This window comes from Medicago sativa, chromosome 4 (assembly GCF_051527215.1).
Source record: "Medicago sativa cultivar Bolivia chromosome 4, Bolivia_mono, whole genome shotgun sequence".
In the NCBI taxonomy this organism is placed as follows: domain Eukaryota; kingdom Viridiplantae; phylum Streptophyta; class Magnoliopsida; order Fabales; family Fabaceae; genus Medicago; species Medicago sativa.
This window is the reverse complement of record NC_140752.1, coordinates 82432574-82447781: the sequence shown is the minus strand read 5'-3', so window position 1 is coordinate 82447781 and position 15208 is coordinate 82432574. Positions and strand designations below refer to the sequence as shown.

Sequence of the window (15208 nt, the reverse complement as noted above, 5' to 3'; positions counted from 1 at the left end):
ATCAGTTAAATTATTTATAACATAGCAATAATGTAATGTCACTAATGTGACCTCTATTTGTTTTTGGAGTAAGGATCCTCAGTTTTATAGAGATCTTTCAAATTTAAATCAACAATAACAACATTTAAGGTACAAAATTCAAATTTTCTTGTGTCAAAAAAAAAAAAAATTTCTAAAAGACGGTTGTGAAGTATCATTCATGTCATTTTAATTAATATAACTTTTTTTTCCTCCAATTTTTTATGAAATAAATCAATAATACAATGTGCACTATATCAATAGTGTGTTATATTAATTTGTAAAACACTTTTACTACGGTGAGCAAGTAGGGAGGGGGAATAGACCATGTGGAGCTAGGCTTTGCAAGACCTAAGTTTGGTCTGTCAAATCTTTTAAGACCGAAACTTGATTTACGGCCTGTCATAGACTTACCATTTTGGTCTGAGTCTGACATTCTGAAAGTCTGATATGGTTTGTTGGCATGTTTAAAAGTCTATTTTATATGAACATATTTACATAAGTCGTGTGATTTAAGTTTAAATAGAATAGCGAACTAATAGATCGATTAGATTAAACTCTCATTTGATATTTAGCATGAGATTTTAGGAAACTTGACTATATATTATATCATACTTTAATTCTAGTTTAAAATCATGCATTTAAATATACAAAAAATTAATGTATACTGGTAAACTTAAATTACTGAAAAGATTAACAAATTTATATTTTAATTTAACGTACAAAATATAATTTAATAATAAATATTATTATTCGTATTTACTGAAGTAGGCTGACCTATCAAACTTAAGAGGTTTTTTAATGGTCTGACATGGTCTGTCATATGCTATGTCGTAGGTCGTTTCCGGTTTGGCATATTCTCATCTATGAGCAAGAGATATATCGGGAGCGGATTCAATCATAAATTTTGATTGAATGATTCTCGGTCAAAACAAGTCAATTGTTTCAGCAGTAGCATACATACATAGGTAAGAGATAAGAATACATCAATCATGGAATTGGGGAGTTAATCATCAACTAAACATAATACTTCCATTTCGCTTTCAATCCAATGCCATTGACACTAACACTTCAAGGTGATGGGACATGCATGATCATTTTCCCTAATTTTTTTCTAAGATCATGTTAACATTATCTTCTTGTCTTAATTAACTTTTTTGTCTCATAAGATAATATCGGTGTTAATAATTTTGGTCTTTAGTTTATGCAAGTTAGGGCAAATTAGTCATTTTTATCCACAATGACATAGACAACTTGAGCTATTGTTGATGTGTTATCTGATGTGTAAATAGTCATTTTTACAGTTTATTAGCGCAATTTTGTGATTTATTTTTTCTCAAGAAATCACATGAATGAATGAATGAATGAATGATAAGGAGGTTAAAGAAGGATGAGGATGTTTGTTTTAAGTTTGTTATTCATTGATCGATGAAAATAGAACAATACATCTACTCATATACACATAACTTGGAGTGCTAGTTAATTAGTAAGTAACTATCAAAGTTTAAAACAAACTAATGTAACTAACTACACTTATAATTATAGATTAATCATCTAATACACCCCTCTTTAATCCTTAATCTTACAAGCTTATGAGACCAAGCTTGTTCCTCAAGTAAGTGAATCTGTCCAGCTTCAGTGTCTTTGTGAAACCATCAACAAGTTGGAATTTAGTGGGATAATAAATGATTTCAAGCATTCCTTTGATCACTTTCTCTATGATGAAGTGGAACCTTGTCTCTATATGCTTGATTCTTACAATGTGCAATAGGATTGATAGCTAATCCTTATTTATTAATTTTGTTACGTCTGCAGCAACTTAACCTAATTTTTCCCGCTCATTTGCTTTATTAGGTTTGCAATTATTTAACCTAACAAATTCCATCTAAAAAAATGCATTGCACACCAATTTCATTCCTATCCGCTTGCCTTTTTTTCTTTGAAGAAAATATTTTCTACCATATCAATGATCTTGCGGGTTAAAGATTATTTATTGATCTCTATTATAGTCGAGAAAACCCGTGCGACGCACGGGTCAAAAGTCTAGTTTGTTATCAATCTTCAGTTTTAGTGGTTTTTTCTACTTCACACTTCAATTCTTTCATCAATGAATCAAGTCAAACCGCTTGACAAGTAGCAAATATGACATTTTTTTATTTTCTAAGACATAATTATGACACAAATGTAACTTTCTTAAAAAAAAAATGACATGAATGTAACCACAAATATATATAAATTACATTTTTACTTGGTAGATTACAATTTATTAATCCTTATCAAAATTGAATTGAAATTAATTTTTTTAAAAATATTTTCTATACGTGTAAAACAACAATAGTTCTCTTCATTTATAATTAATAATAGTAGTGTAATTCAACAAAACTAAAGAAGCATGCGTGTTGCAGTTTATCAAAATTATTGTGCATTGATATTGAAAGCTACAAACAAACAGAGGTGAGGTAGAATAGTGTAATTCTCTACTGCAAATCGATGAGAACAAAGGCCGGAGAAGCAAGGAAGATCTACTGTGAGTGTGAAGAACAAGAAAGTGAAATGAGCAATCGGTAGGAAGATAGTGGAGAAAGAACGTGAGAGATAAGTATTTAGTAGAATAGTAAGTGTAGAAACAAATAAAATAAGTGTAGAATAGTAATATTTCAAGACTTAAGTTTTATTCTATTGGATACACCTTAAATTGGATGGAACGAGAAATTAAAAGATGGAGTGATATTGAATGGAATTGGTTCCATTGTATTTCATTCCATTTCATTTACATTTTATCAATGCATACAATAGAATCTTATTATATGTCATTTCATTCCATCATATCTCATCAATCTAAAGATAGGCTTAATGGACGACATCTACACTTAAAACCATCGCACTTTGGAACATAAGGAGATAAAAAAAATATAGTAAACAATCTGAATTATCTCTGCACTTTTTACCCCCTCCTCCTGTGATATAAGAAAGAAAAAAAAAAACAAATATTACTAAAAGGGATGAAATATTTTGTAGAAGATATACACAAAAATTCAAAAGGATACAAAAATGGTTTACTTGCCGGTTACATTATGAAATAAGGAAATAAAAATGATCATTACGTAAATAAACTTAATAATTTCAGTCATATCTTTTTCTCTTAAACTTGCAACATATAGAAATGTATTGTTTTTCAATAATTATTTTTTCTCACTTATGGTTCTTCAAGAAAACTTGTTAGAATTGGAGTCTTTATTTAATGTATCATATGTAATCAATTTATCATGTTTGCCTTTTGGCTTGCTCAATAAGTAAGGGCAAACTTCCATTAATTATATTCTTTTCTTTTCTAGCCTTTTATGGTTCACAGGGGTAAAAAAAAATGAAAAAACAAGTAAAAGAATTTGACTTGTCTTTTTCTCATAAAATAATATTCTAAAAACTAGAAAAATATCCGTGTATTTCCACTGGTTTCGTGTTGTTTTAAAGTAGATATGTAGCATTAATTTTTTTTTTTTATTAAGAAATAGACATTAGAATTTAGAGTAAAGACCCATTTTGATCTCTGACAAATTCTATAGGGGTCAAACTAGTCATCAACAAATAAAAAGACTCCATCTAGTCCCTTATAAAATTAAACCGAGACGATTTAGTCATGAATCAGTTTTTATCATTGAACCTATAACGTGTACCGTTAGCTTAACTATGCGGCGTTAACGGTGTCAATTAAGTGCAAACGTATAATTAAAAGAATTATTTAAATGGACAAATCAGTCTCTCATTCAAATCAAAACAAAACAAAAAAATTCATGTTTTCACGATAAGAGAATGAATTGTTGTGTTGAAATAGAATGAATCAATTGTTTCTTGCTTCACAATATGAGAATGAATAGTATACTAAATGATTTGCAAAATACAATCTTAAGATAGAAGTATTCTAAAAAAAAAAACAAAAACCAAGATAGAAGTAAAAACTTTTGTTCCATTGTATTGTTTGTATAGTAAATTATAATAATAACTGTATAATTTTCTTAAATTTTTTTATCGTTTAGAAGATATTCAAATCAAATATATATTTCTCTTTTTAACTAGTTTGAAAGACCATCTTTTTAACTGCGGTGACTGCGTACTTTCACCAACTGCAGTCAATCGCAGTCCGACTAATAGTTGTCTGGTGAATGATTTACACAATAAATTACAATAAGTGCATTTTAATTTTCTTCAAAATTTTATCCAGAAGATAGTCAAGATATACACAATTCTTTTTTTTTTCACCACAAGATACACAATTCTTATGAGATACATATGACAGTGATGTCAAAAAGTGTACTGAATCATTGGAAATAATCATAAAATGGTAAGACTGAGTGTCGAACACGAGTGTATTGAATCATTAAATTATATTATTACTACTTTATTGAACAAACGAGTGCTTTTTTTTTTAAAAAAAAAACTAACTTATCAAAATTGACACTAGAGAGAATCGAATATGAGAGCTTAAAAGAAGCAGACTCAAAGGCCTCAAGCCAAAACCATCATACTAACTCAACTGGATGAAAAGAGTACTTATTTTTAGTGAGCTATTGAAATCCTCTATTGAATTATTACCGAATTATCTACAATCTTCTTATCCTAAATAATTCCACAATGATAAAACCATTAATCCTAAAGTAACACCTAATTCCTTAGTGAATATAAGAATAGGACTAAGCATGATTGATTAAGACTTCTAAGTTGGTTTCATGTGTCTTCATCTATCTATTCCTAGATTGCAAAGGCATGCCTTTCTTATGTCAAGCATTCATAAAGTCAACTTCCATTTCAAAATATGAATCATAAATCAATTTAAAGGTGATCAACGGATAAAGAGAATTAAGCACAAATATGAAAAATAATTCATCAAACTCATTCAATAGACAAAATTCAAATCCCACAAGAATTGTCATACAGATCTACTCGTCCCTAACATCAAGAAAAATGATATGCTCATAATGTTTGACAAAGCAAAATAAGAGTGTTAAGAATCACACATAAAGAACAAAAATTGTAGAATCCAACTCTGGTTTCCTAGATTGAATCACCAAGTCTTGAGCTCCCAAGATTACAAAAAGGTGTTTATCTATCTCCCAAATTTCATACCCCTTGTAAAATCTGAAATTTTAGCTTAACTGGGCATTCTAGAAGAAATTGCACCACCTGGCCTAGCGTTATGGCGCTAGGCATGCCATGTTGATTATGCACAAGCAAGATGTATCACCTAGAATTGATAGTTGATAAGTTTCAAATTTACCTGAATTCCCCTATATTACTTAGGAACTTATTAACTTGTTTAACAAGAAATCTCATGAAATTCCCTGAATTCATTGTGTATATTATATAGTTAGGTTATGAGTATCATCAGAGCTACTATGACTTGTTTCTATTAGATTTGTAGGTTTAAAGATCAAGAAATGCTTGGATTACCAAATAAAAAGGCATATGAGTGGCAGTTAATTCACTCAGCAAGTAAGAAGTGAGCATGTAGTGAGCCAAGCCAAAAAATTGAGGAAAAATAGGACAAGGGTTTTTGATTTAAGTTGTGATGTTCAACTCACTTGTATAGTTGCTCTTGATCCAATATGAACGATCTTTTGGGTTCCCTTCATGACAGAAGAGCAAAATACACTACTCCCTCTGTTCCCAATTATAAACAAATTTGACTTTTTAGGTTCATTCAATTATGATGTGTGTGGTTTAAAAAGTCAAATTTGCTTATAATTATCAACGGAGTGAGTATTTTACAAGATGATATGTTTTCCAAACACAAAAGCACAATACTTAAAACTCCAAACAAATTTCAAACCCTAAAAGTAAAACGAGACATATCTTTAAGCAGAAGACCACCATTGTATGAAGACGACGCTTGCATGCAATGCATCATTTCCAAAACATAATTTTATCTCTAAACTTCTTAACAAGTGCACTAAATAGTCTAAGGACATTTATTAGCATTTTTCTCTAATTAAACTTGGTGATCTAAGTAATAGAAACATCAACTAAATTAGATTGGACTTTTTTTAGTCATATTGTTCGATTGGATGCATATAAAAAATGAAAAACGTTAAAGAGTGTCTTTAAAGCATTTGTTAAGATTTAAAAGAGAGAATAACTTAGGCAACTTTCACGGGTCTATTTGGTGCACATGATAGGAAGACATGATATGATAAAATTATCATATCTCGATTCAATCCGTTGTTTGATGCACCAAGAGAAAATGATAACTTAAACTTATATCTAATCCTATGCTGCTCACCCTTTGTTATTTTTATGCTTAGTTTTTAGTAGGTTAGCAACCTGATAGAATAGCTATCAAACTCGTACCTCTGTTTCTTCCCAAACCTCCTTCAACTCCCACTGCAATCAATTATATTCCGCTTCTTGTTTCTTCAATCTATAGCAATTCCAATCAATACGAGGCATGGAATGTTAGCTATATATTCCAGTTCAAATTTCAATCAATGTTTAAATTGAATAGTAAGTTTATTTGTACTTAAATTCCTTTCAGATTTAGTTTATTTGTATTCAAATTCCAATCTATATACTCCAACGATTTCTCCATCTTATTTATTGTTATGCAAGCGTCGACAGTGGCTTCGTAGTTGGTGAAGTCAGGAGTTTAAGGGAATGAGGCTCCATGCTCAAAGACAATGAATCTGGTCTGATGGAATGACGAAGGATACAGACGACAGATGTGAGTATGATGAAGAGTTGTTAATTTTTTTATCATGCTAATAACAGTGTGCACCAAACACATGATATGATAAAATAATTTTATCATCTTTCTTATCATGTGTGCACCAAACGCATGGCAAAATAAATGTCTATCATGTCACTATCATATCCTATCTTTATCCATTTTTTAATCATATCATTTCTCTATCATATCATGCGCACCAAACGAGTCCACTGTTATTGAGTCGACTGTTGCTAGATAGTATATTAATGCCTTCTTAAATGAGGAGAAAGTTAGGTGAAGATTCAGCGGTCATTTGAATCAGTGAACTCTACTAGTCTGCTATTATGTCTCAGGTACAGGAACAGAAACATGTTATAAGTTTCGAACATGAATATACTCAAAGCTTAGATAGAGGTAAAGAGGAAGATTTATAGGTAACTGCAGATATAATGAACATCTAATAATCTTTCTATGATAAACCATAGGGAAAGCACTAAATTAGGAAAGAAACGAAAAAATCATAGTACATCTCCCCTTCAAGTTACATGTAATGTTACACTCAGAAGATCCAGCAGTGGTTCATATATTCAAGCGGCTTGACGTAGAATTAGCTGCTCATGTATCATTCTGAATTTATCTTTGAGCCTCTTGATCTGCAAAACCACCAAAGAGTTAGACATCATGGAAAACAAGAGAAAATTACCATCTTTGTAAATTGTTCACAAGGGAAACCAAGACATATAAATTATGCAATACCCTTTTCAGTTCAATTTCTGTATCTCTTTTCTGTTGCCCCAGTGAAAGTTGCAGATTGGTCATGTCAAAAACATTTTCCAGGTCATCTTCAAAAGCAGATTCTAGGTCCTCCCGAAGGCGTGCAGGCAACTTATCCACAATGGGCATCAAGAGGAAACAGTTGAACTGCAAAATATTAGGTATAAGCAGTGCATAAAAGATAGAAAGGAAAATAATAGGGGTGATAATTCACAATTATTGACATGGCTTTATCATAATAACCCCAAATCAATCAATTATCGGTGTTTTGACTTATTGTCTTCTAGTGTTGCAGCTGTAATCAGACTGAACAATAAACATAAAATTCAAAAGAATGATAATAATAATAATAATAATAATAATACAAGGATAGTGTATGATATCTAATAGATAATAATCTCTAGAAGGGCTAATAAACTTGAAACCTTGTGCTGAACCTGAAGCTATGTTGCATGTGTGGTACATGAAACTTTTAGCATGTAGCACATACTGCTCGTCCTTAAATCAATTATTATGTTAATATATCATAGTTTTCTCAAATAGAACAAAAAACATAGGTTTTCCAGGCTCTGATGTTTCTACCAAATTATATTTTTTTCTCATAAATTTTGGATTTGATTGAGGAATTGAACAGAAAAAAGTAGAGAGCCTCTTGAAGATATTTCACAGTAGGTCTGAAATTTACAATGGCTTTAATTTTGAAGATATTTTTCTCTTATGATATCATTGACATTGTCATAACGCATAAGCAGAAAGAGCCTCTTGGACAAAAATTCTTCTTTAAATAGCCATCAAACTTCACCATATACTCTAGGTTGTATACTGTACTTAAACCCAAACAAGCTTCAATTTCAGGCAAGAAAGGAGGTAATTTGCAGACCAGAGTCACCAAACACATAAAGATGCATATACATAAACAAACAATAAACATTTCAAACCTTTAATTCTGTAGAAACCAAGAAATATTCTCGTATGCCATGAAATATTTGTTGTACCAAACCATAAACAATCCTTTCAGAAGAGGGTGCAAGCCTCCGATTCCAAAGTGTACTATCTAGAAGGTCCGCAAGCTTTGTTTCAGCTGTCTGGGTGGATGTGCTTGAATCAGTTCCAGAGGCCACGTGACTGAGCTTTACTTCTAGTTGTGGCTTTGTGTCTTCCTTCTCTTGCACATTTGTTTGTGATAGAACAGTTGCAGTGGGATCATTACAAGCATTGGAATGTTCTGTTCCACCAAATGAATCTAAGAACTGGCGTAATCCTGCCCGACTCTAAAAAGTTGGCAGTGGCAGAATCAGATATAAGAAAAGAAACGAGCAAAGAAAGACGTAGCTTTGCAAATAATATTTTACCTAGAGGTTCTTATAGTATAAACAGACTGTCATACAAGTCTAGGTTAAATTCAAATTAGGAAGTTAGATCATTTAAAATGCAGCATTTCAAAGATTACCTTATTGTGTAGAGACCATGAGACATATCGTGTGGTGCTTACCAAGTCCTCCATGCATCTGCAGCAAAGCAGCATGGAAAAATGGCATTTAGAAAATAGTAAGCAGACAACCAGGAGTACTAATATTGTTAACAGCGAAGTCAATACAATTCGCCCAAAACTAAAATGAAGCTTGTGATGTTTTTGTTTGTTATTTCAGTTTCAGTTTTTTTTAGAACAAAAGACTCATGATTTCATTCGACGTGTGGAAGGAAACCAAGCAATTGGGGGCAAGTGATGATTAACTTTTCACGGCATGATTTTTCAGTGGATTCTGCAAAGTTGTCGAAGGCAGAGGCAACACGCCTGAGGAACACCTGATGGCCACTTAGATACTCACAATCTTTCTGTCAGAAACAAAATGCATAAATACAGGAGTGTCAGAAGATTTCCACAAAAATGCATAATAAACCATTGGCAAAAAAAAAAAATTACAAGAAACAATTATTCTAAAAGCTTAAGCTGCCAAACTACGAAATTATTTTACTAATACTGTATTGTACAAATCTTCACACAAGAGCTTGAAGGGTAGACAACGCACATGTTCATACTAATTTGTAAAGAAATTCAACTTTAATTTTGAAGAATAGATTGGCAACGGACAAGAATCAAACCCTAAACCACTGGTTCATAAAGGCTCTCTCGAATCTCGATGCATGTCAAGAACCAATTATCTCAAAATCTTAAACTATCTGATGTAAAAAATAAAAAATAGTTTTATATCTCACAAAAGAATACAACGAGAATACCTGAAGAAGATAAAAAGAGATTGGGAGCAATCTCTTAAGTATGTGCAACAATCTAGACCCCAACTGTATCAAAAACAAAGAATTATATATTAGTTAGGGAAGCAAAACATTAAACCTTCAAAAAAATGAAACATAGTGCCTTCCTATCTATGCATGTAACTCCTTTTAACTAACCAGCTAACCTATTTACCTAACCTATTCAACCCTAACTACTCAAAATTCCCTTTATTCTTAATCAGCTCCTAACGTAATTGTGTAAGTTGACTTGTAATCCTAAGTCCTAACAAATTACTAATTGAAAGGAATATTTTCACTTCTATGGTATTAATCACCTGATGAAGAAAAGGTTCAAATGTATCATGAGCCTTTGCAACAGCAATTACACAAGCAGTCCTGGTTGGTCAAAATTAAAAATATTTTAATGTTAAAAAATGAGTAAATATTATTACAAGAATGAATAAGTAGAGCACACAGAATTACCTAGAGTAGTTTGTTCCATCATGAATGTCTTCAACTCCACAAGCATTTACAATTTCTTCCCGGGTAATTGGAGGGCACTTGATTCCTCCAACTACAAAACGAAATTCAGCCATTGCTCGATGATATTGTGCACCCCCATAAAGACGCATCCCTGCATTCTACAGAGAAGGATAAACCAGCCTATCAAATATTTGCTTAATGAGATTCTGAAAATACTTCAAAAGCTTTCAGTGCATGAACCTCCGTACAAATATAAAATCCACACGAAAGTGGTAATTACAAGCATAAGTTAAATGAGTCATCAACCAAAAGAAAAGAAAAAAAAATTATAAATAATTTTTTAAAAGGGGAGACAATATAATAAAATGAGTAGAATGTAAGTACTGAGAAAAACAAGCCGAAAACAATTGTATAACTTACAGGTATTAGCTTGTGAGGGAACTGAACACCATCGGCACCAACAAATGCACCTCCATTTATTCGCTCATCTGGTAATGTTTCACCTGAAATGAAACAAACAGAATATTAAGGAATATAACAGTTACCATTTACCAAGAGAAAGGAGATATCCTGAGACAGTGAGATTTCTTTTTTCATTGAGCATTATCTACTATTCGTTAGGCTTATCCACAAATGAGAGCCTAGGAAACTTACCAAACTTATCAGGAGGCGCGACAACTGTCCCTTTAAGCAGCAATGACAGCTGAAAGATAGAAAATATTTGAGTCAGGGAGGAAGACACATAATAAAGTATAAAAGCACACATATGCGGGTTCAAATCAAATATTGGACAGATAAGTAAACTAGTGGCACTTTCTTAAAAAAAAGCATACTAGTGGCACACGTTAAACAACCAGATTAAATAGCCCTTCCTTGGTAGGAGTTCTAATATCCATCAATAGAAGAAATTCACCCAATAAAGCATAATCGGATACTGAGAAGAAAATTGAATTTGTGATATTAAAACCTTGGTCAAGAACATATCATGAAAAGCTCTTCCTTTCTCCTTCAACTTGGCTTCATCCAGTGTGCTGAATATAATTTGAAGAAGAATATACAAGTGATGAAACAAATACATTCAAAGATAACAATAATATCAATACATAAAATTATCAAGTATCAACCCTGCCCTTTCCTATGAAGATAACAAAATATTTCTAACTTAATACAAACCTCAATTCTTGATTTATATCACTCAATTTCCTTGTCACGCTCCGATGCTCCTTCTCAAGAAGTGGAATGATCAACGGTACATTATTTATATACCTAGCAAGTTCATTCTTAGGATTTAGCTATAGAATATATAAAAAATAATAATGATGGATTTACTAATTATTGTCAAGAAACAACAACAAATTCTACTGTAGGTAAACCTCTTTTGTAGTATTTCTTCAAGAAACAACCTAAGTTTGCTCACACCTATCCTACTTCTTTCTTGCTTTGACAATGGCCTTCCCAATTTCTCCTCCAAGGATGCAACATCTTCTATCTCTCTGAAGCTTACTGCCTGCATCCATACGTACAGCTAAATAGATCAAGAAGAAGAATAAAAACTCTGGTTATTTCACATTCTACAAATTAAAATTGCCAGCCCCCTGAATACAACTGCTACTGCAATAAATCCTAAACTCACAAGGATCCAGGGCTAGTTATGTCGCTTTCTTTCACGGATGAAAGCTTTTCAGCACATAGCGTTGATTGGTGAATTGGATAAGTAAAAAAATAGAATATCTAAGATACCGAAGGAGTAGCCCAGTGGCATGGGTTAAGACACTAAAGGAGTTGTGTGTAGGAGGTTTGAGGTTCAACCTCTACTAATAACATTCGCCCCTACCCTTGATAAATTAACCACTAACATTTTGCAATAATAAAAAAAAAAAAAATAGAATCTCTAACAAGTTGAGTGCAGCACATAGAAAGTTTTTTCTGCTTTTCTAGGATTCCTTGCATGCCACCAGCAGTAACCGATAGAATTGAATTAAACTATACTATATACTAAAAAAGCATAATAATTCATTTATAGCATAAAATAAAACAAGACAACGTGTATTGGCAATGGCACGCGTAATTGTTTTGTTTGTCTATCTTTGCCAATCACACGGTCTGATGTTTTACTTTTAACCATTGAATAATTATCTCTAGTATCTACTATCTAAGCACGAAGCTTTGAATCTGAAATGAAATGAAAGGGTTTAAGTAATGAACCTGTTTGAAATCATCATTGGAGGAGTATAAACAATGAGTTCCAGAACCAACTCTTCCAGAAGGCACCGAAGTAAAGAATGGAGAATCACCAAGAATGCATCCATCAAGTGTAGACGCAGGTGGCGAAAGGAAAACTTCAACATCAGAAGGACGTGAAAATTGTGGTATCCTAGTATCCAACTTAGTCGAAACAATCACAGTCCTTGACAATTCAGGATCAATTTGCATTACAACGCGCCTGGTAGTTGCGTTGCTCCAATCACTACAATCTTCAAGACAGAGTATAATGAACTCCTTGTGCTGCATTTTTGCACGAACGAGTGACTCTACCGCCCGTGCCTGTGCCTGTATGGCCCTATTTTTACGACCAGGTGCAGGAGCAACTAGTCCTGGTGTGTCTATTATGGTGAGATTAGGACAGTATTTGTATTCCACTTTTATTATTATTTCCTTAGCTGAAAATTGACAACATGAATCACGCTCCAACCTCGCATTCTCAGCTTCAATATAACCCTGTTTAGTCAAAATTAATCAGTTTGTTAGCCTCTAAAAAAAAAGGATTAAAGACCCATTTTAGTCCTCACAATTTTCTCGCAACCCAATTTGGTACCTCACATTTACATTTACATTCACAATCACTCATGATAATTCAGTCAAAGTCACTACTGCAAATCCAAACATATGCAGTAATATTGTAACAAGAAATTGATAATAAAAGAGGGACCTGGATTTGGGAAAGGGACATATGGTGAGAAAGAGAAGGGTCATCATCAGAGAGGAGATAGCAAGAAGGAGACTCGCAATGTGGGCCATATTTCATATGAAGAGTAATGGGCCGGCGGGTTTTGGTGCCACCACCGACGTGGTTGAACTGGAAGCCCATAAGAGCCTCAACTAAGGCGCTCTTCCCGTCTGTTTGGTGGCCCACAACCAGCACGGCTGGCGCGTCGAAAGGCGTGTGAAGTTCTTGAGCAAGCGCGTGAAGTTCATTGTAAGCTTCGTAGAGACGCCACTCGTTTTCTTCTTTGTCTTGGAGTTGGAGTTGGAGTTGGTGGTGCTCTGTTTCTTCCTCCATTGTTGTGTGGTGTGTTACTGTTTTTTGAATTTTAGATAAGGAAAGGACTTTGGTTACTCTCTGTCTCACACTCACTCACTTTATTATGTCAATTATTCTTGTGCTGGCTGGTGACCACAAAACAAAACTATTGTATGTTTAGCTTAATTTCATTTAATAAGTTTATTTTATTTTATAAATAAAAGTTTATGCGAGTTGAATATAAATTATTTATTTGTGTGAGAATTAAACAATGCATTAGGTAACAAAAAAGAAAATCATATAATTATTTTACTTTTGTTCTATTTTGGGTGTAACTAAAGGAAATGGCCAAGTCTTTGTGGATTTCAATGTTTTTAGTCTTTAATTATACACTGATTTACTAATTTTATTCCTTGTGTATATTGTGATTTGTGTGGCCATTGACATGCTTGTCTTTAATGAAAAATCAATGGTTAGCAATCTAGGTGCAGCAGCGATCACCTTAAATTGCAAAACTGCCTATCACCTGATTCTGACATGTCATCAACAGACAGGTGTGCTGATAAAGAGACCAAATGAGACTGTCCCGTCCCATTCCATGGAAAGATACAACCACACCTAGATAGGACAGAAGGATTCGAACCTCCAAAATCGGGACCAAAACCCGTTGCCTTACCGCTTGGCCACGCCCCATTTTGGATTCGACACTAATAAATACTCTCTCCGTTTCAAAATGAGTGTTGCTTTAGCCAAAAATATTTGTTTCAAAATGAATGTCACTTTCAGTTTCCAATGCAATAATAACATTTTCTTTTCAATTGTACTCTCCAATTAATACTCTGCACACTACTTTCAAAGTATTACTTTTAAAACTAACCAATAGTTACTAAGGATAATTTGGTAAAATAACCATTCTCTTTCTTTTAATCATTCCATTTCTTAATATGTGTGTAAACACCTAAAACGACACTCATTTTAAAACGGAGGGAGTACTATTATAGGTTGTTCGTCAATTCCAGGAGACATCCAAGTCGCAAGTCGGGATCCATCATCCATATCTTCCTTTTTCTTTATTTTTTCTGATGAAAATATAAATTCAAATCAATATTTTCTTTTGTTTACTGATATTATTTTTATATTTTTGTATAAATTTTCATAAACCCGTTCTGAAAAGAGATGATACTTAGAGATATTTGGATTGAGTGCAGTTGATTGCACTGCAATAACATTTCATAATCGAAGATCGATCTAGATGATTTAGATTTCAAACTCAAATTTTAATTATGTTTAAATTTAAAATTTGAGCTTAAAACCTAATGCACCAAGCCTTTATTCTTGCGATTTAGATTTTAGATGTCATTGCAAATGCAGTTACTCTATGTTCTTTATTGCATACAAACCTGATCCCACTTAGATAGTGCTACACATAAACTATTTAGAAGTTAGAACTATTTAGAACAAAATAATAAAGAGAGAAATAACAAAAATATACGACTTTTGTTATTTAAAAGTAAAAAAAGTAATATTTCCAACAAGTGTGGAAGTACACTCTTGCATTGCATTCCAATGATCATGTACGTGACAAATAACAACCACAAGCAGACAAATGAAATAAAAAGAAAAAAGAAATCAAAGAAGATATGGGTTATAAACCCAGAAACAGAAACAGAAACAATACGAGGAAACATCAATAAGTTGGACTTGGACCCTAAGCACATGAGAGTGCAGATATCATTGTTTTGCGTTTGATTGACTCTAAA

At 32.7% G+C, this 15208-nt stretch overlaps 1 protein-coding gene and 1 long non-coding RNA gene across 2 annotated transcripts; both read right to left on the bottom strand.

The window, feature by feature from the left end:
- Nucleotides 1-2594: 2594 nt before the first annotated feature.
- Nucleotides 2595-3226, bottom strand: LOC146932708 (uncharacterized). Its single transcript, XR_015007218.1, has 2 exons — nucleotides 3083-3226; nucleotides 2595-2975 (listed from the first exon to the last, which is right to left on the bottom strand). It is a non-coding gene; the product is annotated as an uncharacterized LOC146932708 (long non-coding RNA).
- A 3868-nt stretch (nucleotides 3227-7094) lies between these two features.
- ARC5 (P-loop containing nucleoside triphosphate hydrolases superfamily protein) lies at nucleotides 7095-13542 on the bottom strand. Its single transcript, XM_085704437.1, has 15 exons — nucleotides 13137-13542; nucleotides 12413-12925; nucleotides 11581-11714; nucleotides 11381-11473; nucleotides 11175-11238; nucleotides 10862-10910; nucleotides 10628-10710; nucleotides 10208-10365; nucleotides 10060-10120; nucleotides 9728-9790; nucleotides 9225-9325; nucleotides 8940-8997; nucleotides 8428-8760; nucleotides 7472-7636; nucleotides 7095-7368 (listed from the first exon to the last, which is right to left on the bottom strand). The coding sequence occupies exons 1-15, from the start codon at nucleotides 13485-13487 to the stop codon at nucleotides 7303-7305; spliced, it is 2292 nt and encodes a 763-aa protein (XP_085560563.1). The 5' UTR covers nucleotides 13488-13542; the 3' UTR covers nucleotides 7095-7302.
- Between the last annotated feature and the right edge of the window lie 1666 nt (nucleotides 13543-15208).